At 31.6% G+C, this 16,952-nt stretch overlaps 3 protein-coding genes across 7 annotated transcripts; 2 read left to right on the top strand and 1 right to left on the bottom strand.

Moving 5' to 3' along the window:
• The first annotated feature begins 159 nt into the window (after nucleotides 1-159).
• LOC103827788 lies at nucleotides 160-5,832 on the top strand. Of its 5 annotated transcripts, none has more exons than XM_009103348.3 (5): nucleotides 160-3,734; nucleotides 3,799-3,983; nucleotides 4,122-4,752; nucleotides 4,834-5,276; nucleotides 5,364-5,832. In XM_009103348.3, the coding sequence occupies exons 3-5, from the start codon at nucleotides 4,134-4,136 to the stop codon at nucleotides 5,526-5,528; spliced, it is 1,227 nt and encodes a 408-aa protein (XP_009101596.1). In that variant the 5' UTR covers nucleotides 160-3,734; nucleotides 3,799-3,983; nucleotides 4,122-4,133; the 3' UTR covers nucleotides 5,529-5,832. The 5 variants fall into 5 exon arrangements, with proteins under 5 accessions (XP_009101596.1, XP_033140016.1, XP_009101605.1 ...); XM_033284125.1 differs by having other exon boundaries at nucleotides 3,799-3,949; XM_009103357.3 differs by having other exon boundaries at nucleotides 160-3,949.
• Nucleotides 5,833-6,085: 253 nt separating this feature from the next.
• Nucleotides 6,086-11,944, top strand: LOC103827779. The gene has a single exon (XM_033284107.1). It carries the CDS (start codon nucleotides 7,494-7,496, stop codon nucleotides 9,168-9,170), a length of 1,677 nt encoding a protein of 558 aa, XP_033139998.1. The 5' UTR covers nucleotides 6,086-7,493; the 3' UTR covers nucleotides 9,171-11,944.
• A 1,739-nt stretch (nucleotides 11,945-13,683) lies between these two features.
• On the bottom strand, nucleotides 13,684-16,190 carry LOC103827764 (casein kinase II subunit alpha-2). The gene is made up of 10 exons (XM_009103318.3): nucleotides 15,937-16,190; nucleotides 15,576-15,705; nucleotides 15,195-15,389; nucleotides 14,921-15,078; nucleotides 14,741-14,831; nucleotides 14,576-14,641; nucleotides 14,412-14,494; nucleotides 14,259-14,322; nucleotides 14,098-14,166; nucleotides 13,684-13,962 (listed from the first exon to the last, which is right to left on the bottom strand). Exons 1-10 carry the CDS (start codon nucleotides 16,131-16,133, stop codon nucleotides 13,903-13,905), a joined length of 1,113 nt encoding a protein of 370 aa, XP_009101566.2. The 5' UTR covers nucleotides 16,134-16,190; the 3' UTR covers nucleotides 13,684-13,902.
• Between the last annotated feature and the right edge of the window lie 762 nt (nucleotides 16,191-16,952).

Raw genomic sequence — 16,952 nt, forward strand, 5'->3', positions numbered from 1 at the left:
TTAATATTATTATCATAAGAAACTAAAACGAGTTATTTGCAATGCACATGTATGCCAGAAATGAGAAATCACATTTCTTTTCTTTTTTTTTTTTTTTTTTTTTGAATGAATTAAAATTTATTCAAGCAAAAAAAACTTTTTACATCAAGTGCATCTGTTTTTGATTATATACTCCTATCCAAAACCAATGAAAAAAAATAATTCTATCTCCTTCTTCTTTATGGTGGGTCTGAAACAAGTCTTGTACCAAACCAAGCTCTCAGTCCCTTCTCCAAATATTCCTGGCCTTGTGCTTTAACTGTCAAAAGTTAAAGCCTAATGGTTTTATCAACCAGTTTACTTAACAGTCTCGCATCTTTCGGTTCTTCTCCATGCCTTCTTGCATTTCTCTCCCACCATATGTTATGAAGAACAGCTTGAAAAGAGTATCTTAAGAGGAACATCTCCGTAGCTGGATAGGCCGAACCAGATATTATCTCCACTATATCATCCCACGCTGCAGTGAATTTCTCCTTTAGAATTCCTCTGACTAAACATTCCCACACAGCCAAAGAATATGGGCAGCTGAAAAAGAGATGTTGACAGGTCTCTTGAACTTCATGACAAAGAACACACTCCGTGTTTATCAATGCATTCCAAGCTTGCATTTTATTGGATTTCATAGTCAGAGGTGAAATTCTTGGATTTATGAGAAATCACATTTCTACTAGTAACACAAACCAAAACCGAGTTATTGTCTGGAAAATGCATATTTATATAACATTTTCTAAAATTTTTTTAAAAACTGCAATTTTGTTGTTAATTTATACTCTTTCCGTTCCCGATGGATTTTATATATGTTTAAGGTATTTTTTATACTTTTAAGAAACATTAAATAAAAATATTTGAATTGATTAAATTTCATTGCTGAAAAATTATTGGAAAATGTATAATAAAAAAATTAAGTTATAAACATTTATTGAATTCTTAATAAGCATGAACACTTTAGAAAATTTTACTTGAAACATATGGAGTATATATTAATTGATGCATTTAGTGTAAAACAAGTAAACTTGAAATATAAATATTGTTTAAAAATGTATAAAACCAAATTGGCACATTTAAATTTACATTACGATCGTCTTTTACCTTCGCATTGAAACCGTCAAATTTTACCTCTTTTGACCGCTTAAATGCCCTATAATCGCTTTCCTCTTTTAGTCTTGAATTCTTGATTGATAGAGATTTTAGAGAGCATTAAGTTTTCATTAGTGAATCATTAATTGCTGGTAAACCATTTAAAGAATCATTTAGAAACTGAATAGATCTTTTAGATGCTTATTCTTCTATGCTTTCATATAAATATTTAATAGAACATTCACCTTTAAAAATATTTAAAATAATTATCAAGTCTAACAATATCAAAAACATGTTTAAATTAAAAATAAAATATATATTATTGAAACTAAACTTGCAAATAATAAATTTTATTATTTCAAAATGATTTTAAATAAAAATATAACTTAGTGAATATAATATGATTTCAAAATGATTCTTAACAAAAATATAAAAATATTATACACAATACATGATAAATATCTTCTATATTAATTTTATAATTAATGTTATATTTTAATTTATCAATGTTATAGAAATCAGCTAAAAATACATTATGTTGTTCATCAGTTCTGTCGGTTGAGGTTTAGACTATGGTAGAAAACTAATTGTGGGCAACATTTATTAGAAATGACAATTCAAACATAAATAGAACACACAGACAAAAACTCAGTTTTTAACTTATCACTAGGTGATTTTTCCGTTCTTATGCACAGATATAAATATTTACAAAATATTACTTTAATTAGCCATATGATTTTTGATATGTCATATCTAGTCGGTTTTGTTGTTTTTTTTAGAGTCGATTTAGTATAATTTGGGTATATAGATTGCAAATAATTTTCTGAATTCAACTATAATATTTTTTATCTTAAATATATTAAAATTATGATTATTTTTTTTTTTTCATTTACGTTGGTTATTGGCTTAGATATGTAAACAAATTTGAAGAAGATTATGTATAACTTAAGATATATTGGTCTTAGAATGAAATATAAAATAAATTAAAGTGTCTGATTTCAAATTATGTAAATTAATATAACGATAATATTCTATAGTCTCATCATGTATATATATAAATTTTACAAAAGAACTAAATTATAACAGTTGGTTAATATTTCGTTTTCATTTGTTAATATGTATTGAGTCAACTTGTAATTTACATTTATAAAATAAATTGTTATTATAAAATTGTATATTCTTATTGTAGTTAAATATATGATTTTAGATATAAGTTGGATTATTCGAGTCACCCATTTTGTGAGTATATTGAGTTATATCTATTTTTTCAAATTCAAATTGAAGTATAATTGTTTTTATTATAATTAAGTAAAATAAAATTAATTTTATTTATTGTTTAAATGTGAATGTATTTTCATAATATTTATCAAATTATATGTTGATATAAAATTAATATTTTCTTTCTATCACTAATTATGTTTATCTTTTGCTTGATTTTGAATGATCACGTTTGATGTTTTTTCTTATTTTTGAATCGATTTTACTTATGTTTTGGCTATTAAAATATATACAAACCATGTATTTTAAATTCGAAGAACCGGTTTCATTTATGTTTTAGTGACAAAATAGGTACAAATCAGGTATTTTAAAACCAAAGAAGCGATTGGGACCCAAACCCGAAAGTACAATGGGTTATACCGGTTCTTTAAAGATTTACTAACCCCGACCTGAACCCAATAGAACTCGAACCGATCCTGAACCAAACTTTTATATAACCCGAATGGGGATGATTTTGATAAACCCGAAAAACCAAAACCCGAATGGATAAACCGAAACCCGATTGGAACCCCGAATGTCCATGCCTAGTTGGGGGGATTTATCATTAAAATGAAACTCTTCATTTGTGTGTAAACATCATCCATCCATAAATAACAGAACAATAGACGGAGGGTAACAAAATCTAACGGAATAGAACTTGAGGGGTTAAATTACAAGGTAACAAGTTGGGGGGGATTTTTTACGAAAAATCTTTAGTTGAGGGGATTTATCACTAAAAACTCTTAATGAAATCAAATTATATATACATATATTTTGTTTTTAAATTTGTTTTTCTTAACTTTATAAATGTTATTTTTTTTATTATATATGTTATTTGAATTTTTTTAAAGAGGAAATTAAATAAAAAAATCAATAATAGTATTTAAATGTAAGATTTTTAATTTATTAAAGGTATCAGCGTAATCAACCATCGTAAAAGTTAATGTGAGCGCGACTTGTCAAATAATATTATAGAGATGTGACAAAAGATTGTTATATTAATTAATAAATATAATTATGGTAAAACTTACTAATTTCCAAAAATAACAATTCATTTTTAACTGTAAAATATGATTTTAAATATTAATTGATGCAGTTATGGCAAAAGATTGAATAGAAACAGGAAACAAACCAAAATTGCTTTATTGATAATTTCCATATTTGTTTGTGATAATATTCACTAGAAAAATAAAGATCTCTATTGGAGAATAAATTGCTTGATAAACAAATAAAAATAAAAATATTTTGCAACAGCATTGCGATATTAATTTGGGGGATTAAAACTCTTTCAACTTCTTTTGGATTCTTCTGCAAGCGAGCGATTAGAGAACAGAGCCCAGTCAATTTCTCGAATTATTTGGGTGAATAATCTCTCTCTCTCTCTCTCCTCTCTGTTTCTTACTTTCTTGACTCTTTCTCTGTTAGGGTTTAGGGTTTTAAGAATCTCCAAGAACTCTGGATTTACGCTAACAGATTCCGATTCATCGAAATCGCTTCCGGGCATGCGTGATATCCTCTAAGATCACCGAATCACTCAATTTCGATAAATCCTCTCCGTAAAAATCGTTCCTTTTTGGTATATGATTGGACCCATTTAGCCTTTGGAATTTGTAAGATCAAAGTTGAAACCTTTTTTCTATTTTGAGTGTAATCTTATTGTCTGGTCTTGTTTTTCGATTATAGCAGAACAAAGTTGAATGCTTTTGTCTAAACTCATTGTCTCACTCGAGTTTTGTATTCGATTGTAGCTGAAGGGCTTTATGGGTACCTCAGATGGTTCTGAAAATCAACAACAAGAAGACGTTAAAGTTGATATCTTGGAGTGTGGGAATCTGACTGATGAGTCTCAAGAGGGAGAAGATGGGTTGTGCCAATCCTCTTCGAGCTCTTTTGGTGATTCATTGTGTGCTCGTGACGACGATGACGGTGATGATGATAATGATTTTGAAGCCGAGTCTATGTTAAACAAAGATTATCCATTACCTGAGACATTTGGTGATGGGACTGAGTTGTTGGGTTTGAAGAAGAAGAAGGTGACGGATGAGTGGAGGAAGTTTTGTCAGCCGTTGATGTGGAGGTGTAAGTGGTTAGAGCTCAAGGCTAAGGAGATTGAGTGTCAAGCAAGAGGGTATGACAGACAAGTTACAAGTTACTACCAGAGTAAACAGTTTGATTTGGACAAGTCGAAATTGGAAGGCTTTGATGGGAAGTCGAAATCTTTTGGTGATCAAACTCAGAGGATGAGTGTTTACAAGAGAGGAAGAAGGAGACGAGTTGAAGAGACTACAGATGTTGCTGCTTATATCTCCAACCATAACGTTTTCTCTTATTCAGAACAGCGGAAGCCAACAACTCTCAAAGCTCAGTGTCCTGTTCCTGGTGAGATCTTATACACATTGTTCCAGTTTTTCTCGGAGTTAGATGGTTGTTTTTAGGACTAAATCTTTGATTCTGGTACAGGCCGTAAAGCTACAGGGAAGGAAGAAGAGGTTGAAGAAGATGATTGTTTTGTTTCTGGGTCAGATTGTTCTGATGATATACTAGGAATGATTCTGTGTCAGATTGATGAGGCTCAGGATAAAGCAAAAAGATTGAAGAAGCGTGTTGATCAGCTCTTGTGTTGTGAGTCTCAGGATGGTCATACATCATTGATGCCTCAACCATCTCGGAGAGACTTTAATGTACAGAATGTCAAGCAACTTGCTCTTGTGGAAGAAGAACCGTCGCTGCCTCATATTCAGAGAGAAGGGACTGTGCAAATTGGAAGGCAACGAATCTCTGCTGATCATACTGAAGATCTGTTGATACCTCAAGCTCCTCCTCCTTTTGAAAGCGATGGGCAGTTTCTGTATAACATCTCTCCACTTCCATATGAGAGATTAGGCTTTCCCACAATCGATGATGTAAGCATCTTTTTTTTTTAAGTTTTCATATCATAGTGTTTGGTTGGAGTTGAGAAAAAAGCTTTGGAAATGGTTGTTTGTGTTCAGCTGCTGATGGATGGATCAGAGATGAATGATTATGAAGGAGAACGGGACCTTGATAATTGTTTCATGAAGCTAATGAATGAGTTTGGAAAATACACTATGTCAGATGATGATGAAGAAGAAGAAGATCCTACACCGGCCACTAAGAGGCATAAAACCTCTCACTGAAAGCTCTCTCTCTCTCTCTCTCTCTCTCTCTCTCTCTGTACAGAGCCTTATCCTCCTGCTTGATCAGCATAAAAGCTCCCTGAAAGTAGTAGTTATATTGGTATATTCTGTTCATTCCCCTCTCTCTCTCTCACTCACTCTAGTAACTCTTTGCATTTGGCTTTTTAAGAACTATGAGACCACAATAGGTTTCAGAGTTTGTGCATAGTTAAATGACTTAGAATCTTATCATATGATATTTTCTTTGTTCTTCTATATCATGAAACCCTTTTATGATTCATAAATTCAAAAGTTTTTAAGAGCTTTTCTTGTGTGGAGAGTTCAAGTGATTGTGCACGATAATCAAAACACATAAGCATGCGGATTAATCGAGTGTGATTAAACTTCAAACCCTTAACTTTTGATAAATAGTTAAATATTGAGTTTCTCTGACAGATACACATGTCAAGTTGAGAACTTAGTCTGAACTCTAAAAAGTGTTTCTTTCTTCTAGAAAAGGGGCTTTCTTGATTTGCAAATCTTGAAAAGAAATTATTATTAACATGGAAGATGAGTCAGGTTAGTGATAATTAAATTACCTGTAAAGACCAGATATAAGGATGATTAATTTACATGTAAAGACCAGGGATTAGTGGTGTGATGTGATTAATTGAGTTTTAAAGAGTGGCTTTTTAGGTAGCCGCATTTTCTTGAGACCCAAACAAGAGATTTTGATATTTGTTGTTAAGACCAAAGGACAGAGCTTTTTCGTAAGGGACATTTCATTCACTCTCATTGGCTTTCTCCTTGAGGGGGACCGCAAATCCAACTTCACTTGTCTTTCTTTATTTTTTTATATCCATGCTAGTCTTACACATTTGAAGTCTTGAGTATTGGTTACATAAAATGTAGTGTCGTACTCAGGACTTAAATTTGATAGATATACTTAAACTTTACGTTCTTATCTTGAAAAATCTCAAACATCTAAAAGCATTAACTTTGGTTGCCATCCAAAATAAAAGTTTGGGAGTTTCATAACTAGTACCATAGTTTCACTAGAATGAAATTGTGTTTACTAATAATTGGGGAAGTTTTATGAAACATCGACCAGCAGTTGTTTGTTACCAATAACAATTGTGAAAGCTTTATGTAACATGTATCAATATCTTTATTACTTAAGTGTCTGTTATAGCGATGTCAAAAAAAAAAAGTGTCTGTTATAGAACTCCGTGAACTAAAACTTAGAAGATTAAAAAAAACTAGAGAGGAACATATATCAATTTTAAACCTCGTATATATATTCTTAACTACCATAATTAGTGTTTCCAAATATGTGATGGTAAACTTTTATTGGTGCACCGGGATCTAGATCAGTTGAAAAACAATAGTTGTTATTATACTTAAGCTGAAGATAAAACTATACAGTAGTACTTTACGTTGATCTTGGAAACTTTTTAGAACTTGAACTTGTGTGCGTTGAGTCGAAATGATCACATGTGAATCTCATAATATATCTTAGATCATCTATATGAAAAAAGTCTTAGTCGTAATCGTTCTGGTGGACATGAATGAATCATTCAATTTTTGGACTTTAGATAACGACATCAAGATGTCAAAACCACCAAAGTTTTATCTACATCATCACATATCTAGAGTTTGTGTGAACACGAATCTTTTGGTTCTCATTTTTCACCTAATTTTGGTTAAAGAAGACGAAACCTTGATGTATACTACTATTATATGTCGTACTAACATATTATTAACAAATAATGTTGGAACTTGAAGTGGAAAGGTAAAGGCTAAAAAGAGGAGGTAGCCGCCATAAAACTTTTCCACGCGAGCTAATTATTTACTATTATTAAGTCGACCAAAAGAGAAGAATTACGTGGTCTTTTAGCATAAAAGCATAAGTGATTGATTAGTTAAGTCTCTTCTTCTCTTTCAAGATCAAAAAAAAAAAAAACAAGAAGGCAGAGATCAAAGAAGATGCTCAAATTCGACGAACCACAATGCACAAACCCATCTTGTTTCTTCTGCAGCATGAAAGAGCCAAACCCTTTCCGTAGAAGATCAAAACTCGCCGCTATTTTCAAAGAGATTCCTCGTACGGAGTCAAAAGACCATGTCTTGGTCCTGAGCGGTCTGTGGAACATAGCCATGTCCGAGCCTGACGATCCTGAGTTCCCATCTCTCGGTTTGTTCGAGTGTATGTCGGAACTCATACAGAAAGCAATCAAGAACACAGCTTGGCTTCTCAAAGACCAAAACATTTTCATTCCTTACTACGCAGCTCACATCATCGGATCATACGCTATGAACAAGGAAGATTTGGCTTCATTAGCGGTTGAGTCAAAGGTCTCTGTGGTTCCTGCTTTGTTGGAGCTTTTGAGAGGGAGAATCAGTTGGGTTGAGCAGAGAGCCGCGGCTCGAGCACTTGGTCATTTAGCTAGCCATGAGAAGAGCTTTGGAGCCGTTTCTGTGTTCGAAGAAGAGATTGTGAAGCTTTCGAAGGAGATAGCTAGGACTTGTTTGAAGAATGTTTACAAAAGCTTTCTTGGGGTTGAAGATAGCTTGAGGCTCAAGTATCAGAGCGATTTGTTGACTAGAGGGCTTGGTGGGTTAGAAACAGAGAATCAAAAGGCAGAGGAATGGGGGATTCAGCTACAATGCTGGTCTTTAGATCTATTGAATTGCTTCGCCTCGCGAGGTAGGTCTCTTGATAGAATCTGCGAGGTAGGTTTCTTGAAGAAAGTGAGTGTAATGTGGGGCGGTTTAGTAAACCGGAAGTCACCAGGAGGCATTGGATTGATAAAGACTCTGTGCAAAACAGAGTTTGGAAGAAGCAGAGTAAGTGAGGTTAGAGAAGTGATTGAGAGACTTTGCGATCTTTCGAGATCCTCTGATGATTGGAAAGAGATGGCTTTAGATACCCTTTTGCTGCTTCTTAAAGACTCCAACGTTAGGTATCGAGTTATCGATGTTTTAGGGCATTGTTTAGTGGATTTAGCAGAAGATGTAGTTGCTGGAGACAGAGTAGCTCAAGTAGTTTTACAAGACTATCACAAGATTAAGTATAGCGGCTTGAAGATGAGTAGCGAGGAAGCTCAGAGAAGTATAGAGAGTCTTTGGGAGGTTAAAGTAGAGAGGAAGAAGAAGGAGAAGCTTATGAGTGAAGCAGAGCTTGAAGAGAGAAGAAAGATGGTGAAGTCGTTGAAGAAACAGGGGAAGAAGAAGTTTTTAATGGGTTTTGTTGAAGAGGCGATGGAGATTTATACAGTAGGGATCGATTTGTGTCCGTTGGATATGATAAGAGATAGGGTTGTGTTGTATAGCAACAGAGCTCAGTGTTGCTTGTTGCTGAAGAAAGCTGAGTCCGCCATTAGTGATGCTACGAGAGCTTTGTGTTTATCTGGTGTGGATGATCCTCATGGTAAGAGTTTGTGGAGGAGATCTCAAGCGTACGATTTGAAAGGGTCGGCGAGAGAGAGCTTGATGGATTGTTTGGCGTTCGTAGATCAACGGATCCAGCACTCGAGTACGGAGAGAGTACCGTACTACGCGGCACAGATGATTAGAAAGCAGATGAAAGACACGTGGGCTTTCTCAGGGTTTGACTCAAAGACCGGAGAATCGGACGGTTGGAAGAGGAAGGAAGGAAAATAGTAACCAGAGCATAACTACACGATGCCGTTTTGCCGCACAGACAAATTTTTTTGGTTTTGAAGTAACCTGTGTTACAGAAATGATAAATCTGCTATAAACTTTTAACTTTTAAGTAATAAGAAACCCTTGGCATATGTTTGAAAATTTTGAAACTTCTTAGTTCTTACATATATCTGAAATCCGTTATATGATATTTTTACAGGAATTAGTCAAAACCCAAAATTTTGTGTATGACAAATTTTTTAAGGGTAATTAAACTTCTTATCGTCTATATTTTGAATCTAATTGGCATAGAAAGATTGAGATGACTTCAGGGTGAAAGGGAGATCAAAACTAATCAGGCGTGATTGTAAGAGTAAACTAATTTTAGTGAGTTGGAGACAAACAAAATGGAAGATTCGTACCACTGCGACTTGTTCTAAAAGAGCATTTGGCATACGATCCATATGCACGATGTAGGTGCTTCTTCTAGCAGAAATATAAGAGAAATACATACACAGTATGTAGGAAAATATATTGACTGCGAAGAATAAGAGAGAATGGAAAAAGAGAGTGATGAGTTTAGATAGCCTAATTTTAAATACAATTTAATATATTTATATTTAATTTAGCTAATTTTAAACATGATAACATATGTTCTTAGATATAATTATATAACCTTTTATATATAATTTTAAACGGTATCTTTTTGATTCGTCGAACATTTAGATTATGGTGTGTTTGGTACGAAAAAAATCTCTAAATGCAGTAATTATGTGTTTGTTATGGGTTTGATAGCTAAATGTAATAATTTAGTAATGCAAAATTATACAAAATCTGTCAATAATGAGTAAAAAGTAATCAATCATGTTTCAACTTTACACAGACAAAAAAAAACTTAGGCGGTCAACGCGGGAATTAGACGATCTTACGCGGATCAACACAGATCAACGCGGGTCAACATCTTGCTACACCAATTTGGGCATATTCGCCGCGGTCAACCTCTGAACAGTGTCTAAGCGGCCGTTTAGGCGGCCGCATTTTCGAACAGGGAAATAAACTAGGTTAAGATCCGCGCCTTGCTTGAGATAAATATTATTTTACGTATTATATGTTCTTTATATATTATAAAATAATATATATTGGATAATTAAAAAGTTAGTAATTATTATATATATAATTAAATTAGTGTGAATACATAAATAAATTTTATTAATCCAAACATCACTTTTTCTATTTTATATTGTATATAATTAAGTTTACATAATATATACATAGATATATAGTATATTTTTAATATTGATATATGTTAAATGATGCATTCTACTCATTTGGTTTTTGATGATTTGTATATTTTTATATAAAAAAATAAAATCACTAATAACAAAATTTTCATTGTGTGATGTTTAAAAGTTTTAGTAATTTATAATGTTTATAAAAATTCAATGCAAGTTTCAAATTTAAATATTAAGTTTCAATTTTTGTTCAGAGATTTTATCAAAAAAAATTTGTTCAAAGCAAATTTGAAAACTAAAATATTTATATATTTTATTTGGTACACAGTTTAGTTTAAAAGATATTAATATATATGAGACTTCCTACTTACATGATTTTTTAGTAATTTGTATTAGGCCTGAGCGTTCCTTGGACCGTTCGGTTTCGGTTCGGGTGATTCGGATTTTCGGATTTTCGGTGTTATGCTCATAAGTACCATTCGGGTTTTACTAATTATCAGATCGGGTTCGGTTCGGTTCCTTCCGGGTTCGGTTCGGATCGGATGTAACCAATGTTTAAAATCGTCCAAAAATCTATTTTTTAAACCTCAAAAATTGACAATTTTTTTCTTCAAAATATATAAATTGTTTATAAATCTAATTAAAAGTTAATAAAACTATCTAAATTAACTAAAAAGTATTCAAAATAACAGTTAAAATAAACTAAAAAAATATTTTGAATACTCTAAAATATCTAAATCATCTTAAAATAATAAAAAATATTAACATATTTAACTAATTTCGGATATCTTCGGATCCTAATTCGGATTTCGGTTCAGTTCGGATTATAACCAAACACCAAAGTACTAAGCTCATAAGTCCCATTCAGATATTTTTGTATAACAGTTCGGACTCGGTTTCAGTTTTTCCGGTTCGGGTTTAGGTAGGTACTTCGGATTGAGGTAAAAACGCCCAGGCCTAATTTGTACCCTGTCATAAAAAAAACTAAATCATGGATCATATAAATTTCAATGTGAGCCTTTTAAAAATTTAAAATATAACATATATGAAAAGTTCTAAATTTTTATTATATGGTTACTGTGTGTTGTTTAATTTGTTTTAGTAACTTAAAGTTAAACAAAAATGATAGAGAATACATGAATTTCTATCAAATTTTTATCATTCAAAATCATTAATTTTCATATATAATTTAGCCACATTAGCCAATTCTGTAATTTTTATTTAAGAAAAGAATTGAGAATATTAATAATTAATTTATGGTCAGTTTAATAGAAAAACTTATTATATATTTAGATGAACTAATCTATTTCTCTAAATATTTTAAGAATCATTGTGGTGATTGAACATGACTACTAGCAAATACAGTATTGTAATGTTTCTATTTTAATATATCACGGATACACCTTAGTTAGATTCGAGTTCACTCAAAATTAAAATCAGTATATACATCCTACTAGCAAATACAGTAGTTATAAATGGTTACAAGTATTTAACCATATGTTAATTATGAGATAAATGAGTGGATATGCATGACCACTACTGAGAGTTTAAAAACAAATTGACTAAGAGAGTTATTGACTATTTCACATTTTCTAGAACAGTTGCTTTGCTTTTTTCAGTTCAACACAATATCAAATGTAATTTATTGTATTTAACTATTAGTTTCTTACAGTTCTTTATAATTTGTACTCCTGTATTTTGTGTGTTTATAATAGTTCAATAAAAATAAACATTACTTGAACTACCATAATTTGCCTACGATTTTTCGAAAATAGATTCAATCAAAATTAATATCTTAACATTTGAGTTTAGGATTTAGTAGTTATTGTTTAGATTTTAGTATTTAAAATTGTGTTTGAATCTGTAAACTTCTACAAATGTTTTATAAATTACTTTTTAAGAGGTTTAATTTAATCTTTTTCATCACAAACTTAAAGTATTTATGAATACATTAAAGGTAAATCTGAATAATGTTATCAAATTTGTGGTAATTTGAAATTCCCCACAATAAAATCACAAGTTTTCTTATAAACAAACATTTTATAGGAAACTTATTTTTAGTACAACTATACATAAAATAAAGAGTAACTAATTTTGTTTGTTGTTTACTTTCTCAAATTTTGAACTTATATTTTAGTTTTTTTTATACTTATATTTTAATTATGTTTTTTTTATATTTTTATTTTTTGGTTCATTTTTTAAATCTCTATTTGAAATTTAAAGTTAGTTGTTCATGCTATTAAAAAAATATCAATTCAAATTTCTTAGGATGGATATTTTGTAATGTTGTGATTAGTTCTTCCCAAAAAACCTAAAGTTTCATGCAAGGAACTTGCTCAAATTGGTAAAACAACGTATTTGCCATTTTTTGTGAATGGGAACTTTTAACTCTTTTTTGAAAGAAGGTTCATCGAACTTTTAATTCACAGTGTGGTAGAGTGGAAAATTTTTACGTCATCTTTAACTAAAGAGTCGAGCATCTCCAACCTCAACTAAACTATTTTTCTGCATTACAAAGTATGACAAAGCTTTAGTTTTAGGTGCCAACAACATATTTGGATGGCAGCAAAATATTTTAAATTTGCCGATGGAACGTCTCTACCGTGTCATGGAATTATATTATTTTTAAAATATTCAAAATATTATGATGCAAAATATTTTTTGGATAACATAATAATATAGACTCTCTTTAATGATGATTATCAAATTCATGATTTTTTTTATTTATGGGTAAATTATATATAACAATTCTAATCTAATTATTTATTAAGAGTAATAAAGACTTTAAACATTTCAATTTTTCCGGCAAGAGCGAAAAATCATTTCGCAAATAATATTATAGTTATTTTTGAATTTTTTGCCAATATTTTTTTAGAAATTATCACAATAAGTGATTTTGATTGTTCTAAGAAATTTATCTTAAAAGACGTATAATTCATTATATCTTATGTGATATATTAAAACATAGTCGGTTTAATATTACTAACCAAATATTATATAAACACATATATAATATATTTTAATATTAATAAAGTAAATATAATATAAATTAACTATGATATTTTCATTAGAATTTTTAATTATTCTGAGATGATGATAAATAATAAGCTAAGTCACTAAAATTATTATTTTTAAATTAATAATTAAACATAAAATATTACCAACCCTGAAATTATAGAAAACATAACAAATCAGCAAATTCACTTTTTAAATAATAATATATATGTCAAACTATGTAATCCTTTTCATGTATTTTTATTTGGTGATTTTAAGTGACATCTAAAAAGTTCAAAATGAAATCATATAAAATCATCGACTTGTTAAGTTTTATAATTGAGTCAATTATATTGACTTGATAAATATTTTAAATCCAATAAAATTCTACAAGTTTGAAAATATATGAAAACACTCGGCATATCAGATGAACTTTTAGAATTGCACATAACATAACTTCTTTAAAGAAAACAATAGCCTTACGGGAGACAAATACACCACTTTCACATACTCAGAGAACGTCTCTACTGAGTTCTCGTTCTGCTGCTTTCTGCTGCCCTGACTTGCGCGAAATAAGGGTGAGCCTGTCAATTCACAAAAGTATCAAAACACCTAGCTTATCAATCTCATTCTCATGATCATATCCATGTAAACACACGAGGCTCAGATCATAAACAGACTAAGAAAAATCACTGGCTGAGTAATGTTATGATACGTACCATTGCTTCTTTTGCAGTTAACCTGTCTTGATGATCATACCGCAGTAGCTTGTCGAGGTAATCAATCGCCTACAAGTAAAGAAAACAAGTTACAGCTTAGGGGAGAAACTGTGGCAAAAGTCAAAAGTGTTTCTTAAGGAATAAAGAGAAGAACAAGTTGCCTCAGGTGAGACCAAATGGCGGTTGTCGGCATTGATGAATTTGGACCAAGGCTTCCTGCTATGCCTGTGGAAATAGCTCAACAAGGAAAGAATTAGCCATTGGCATTGCTCTAATCTTTTATAACTATAAAATTATATGTTTCTTCTGCTTACCTCCCAACAAGTGCCTCTAGTTGGGCATCAAGTTCTAACTGATACTTGTTCAGATATGCATTCAATTCATCGGTTCCAAGGACCTGAGTCAATAGTCAAACAAATATTCTTTACAAGTGAAAAAGCAACGAGCATGATTAAGTTTAGCCACACAATTAAATTACCTTGGCGATTTTGACGAGCTGATCTTGGTTGTCATGGCCATAAAAGAAAGGTTCCTTGCGGAATATCTACAAGAGAATATAATCATCAGACACATAAGGAATCAGAGATGACTATATAAAAGTAAAATATGAAGTTTGCAAATGTGCAAGATACTCAGTACTCACCATCCCAGCAAACATGCAACCGAGGCTCCACATGTCCAAGGAATAGTCATAGTCCTGTAAATCCACTAGAAGTTCCGGTCCCTTGAAGTACCTGAGACAACATTTCAACGAGCTTAAGTACTGGTAAAGACTACGTACTGTAACCAGTTTAGATAAGAAAAAAAAAGAGAGATAACATACCTTGAGGCCACACGGACGTTATACTCTTTTCCAGGATGGTAAAACTCAGCTAGACCCCAATCAATCAGGCGAAGTTTGCGCAGCTCATGGTCAATCATGACATTGTGTGGCTTGACATCTCTGTGCATTATACCTTGGGAGTGGCAGTAGTCCAATGCCTGCAGCATGTCATGGGAAAATTTCAAAGGTTATCACTGACCTTCATTAATTGTGGAACCGAGAAAGTTCCATAGATGAGGACACTTTTAAAAGAGGGATAGATAAGTAACCTAACCTTCAAGAGCTCATAGATGTAGTAACGGATGTCATAATCAGTCAAAGTCGGATACAGAACCTTAAAGTCAGTGCTGTTAACATACTCAAATATCAAGCTTGGTGTTTTTGAGTGTTGATCTCTGACAACATCAAACAGCTTCACAATATTTGGCCCTCCACAGAGATTCTGAAGTATCTTAATCTCTCTTCTAATCTGTTTAATGATCATACAAAATTCAGATAGGCAAAAGAAACAACATCATTTCCTAATGAAACCTATCTATATAATGTTTAGCTTCTTATCTCTATTGCAACACTGATAAAGTAATCAAAACAAGAGAAAGCGACTAAACTTGATTATGGTTCCATCAATAACAAGTCATGTAGACAACACACTCACCTTCTTCTTCTTGACAGGCTTGAGAATCTTGATAACGCACTTCTCGTTACTGTTGATGTTAATCCCCTCAAACACCTCACTGTATTTGCCTCGCCCAACCTTCCTGACAACCTCGTAATCATCTTGCTCCCTGAGATACCAACACACAAAGAAGAAAAGCTTGAAACTTTTTAACCAAAAACATCATCACCTACTCTCCTCTAACAGATCAAAAATCAAGAACGAGCTAAGGAAGGAAAAAACAACAACTCCAGAGGTATAGCTATCATCTAGAGAAGAAAGATCTCAAAATCAACATGAAGAAGCCTAAAGCGAATCGAAAGGAGAGATCTTTAGGGTTTTCAGAAAGAAGGAATCTTACCCCCACTGAACGTTGAGAGACTCGTAATCCCAATACTCCTTCGGCCGGATCACGTTAACGTCCGTGTATACACGAGCTTTCGACATCGCTCTCCGAACCGTGGAAGGAGAGATCTCGTCGAGAGAATCAGGAACCGTCCAAAAGATATGTATGTGGGCAAGGGAAAGTAGGAGAAGATGATTTGGCGCATATATCATTCACTGCGCTCTCCCGCACTAGATTATAACCTTTAGTGGCCTACACTGAATTAGTGAGAAAAACAAAATCTTAATAATACTAGATTTTTTTACCGCGCTACGCGCGGATAAGATATTATATGTATTTTTCAATTCTAAAAAAATAATGTATAATATTATATTACATTATTTAAAGAATATAAAATAAAATTACATAACATGAATATTTTTTAAAAAAATTTCTTTGTGAAAATCATTATGTTGTTTGATTGTTGTACTTGATTCACATATTTGCATAGATATTTGTGATAGATGAATAACCATATTTTATTATCAGTAAATAATATATATTTATTATATAATATAAGAAAAATAAAATTATTTACTTTTTAAATAAACTTGTCTCATATTGGGAATTCAGTTATAGACATATCATATTCGAAAGAGACATTTTTACAGTTATCAATCTTCTTAACAGTCAAGAAACAAATCTAAATATAAAAACAATATCTCATACGATCTCTTTGTGGAATAATTACTCTGAAGAAATTGAATTTATGCATCAAAAAGGACTCGAAATGGATGTGCAGATGTATTATCTAAGTCAATTTTACAAAGTACTATTCATAGTTCATATATCATTTAGGTTCATCCTATTTTTTTGTCCATCATTTCTTAAACATCTTGAAATAACTGATGCTAATTAATAATAAACTTTTGGCTGGCAAAAATAATAATCAAATTTGTCTAATTATCGTTTAGTTTGTCTAACTGATATATGTATTTCTCAATTCTAAAAAAATAGTGTATAATATTATATTACATTATTTAAAGAATATA

This window comes from Brassica rapa, chromosome A01 (assembly GCF_000309985.2).
Source record: "Brassica rapa cultivar Chiifu-401-42 chromosome A01, CAAS_Brap_v3.01, whole genome shotgun sequence".
Lineage (NCBI taxonomy): Eukaryota > Viridiplantae > Streptophyta > Magnoliopsida > Brassicales > Brassicaceae > Brassica > Brassica rapa.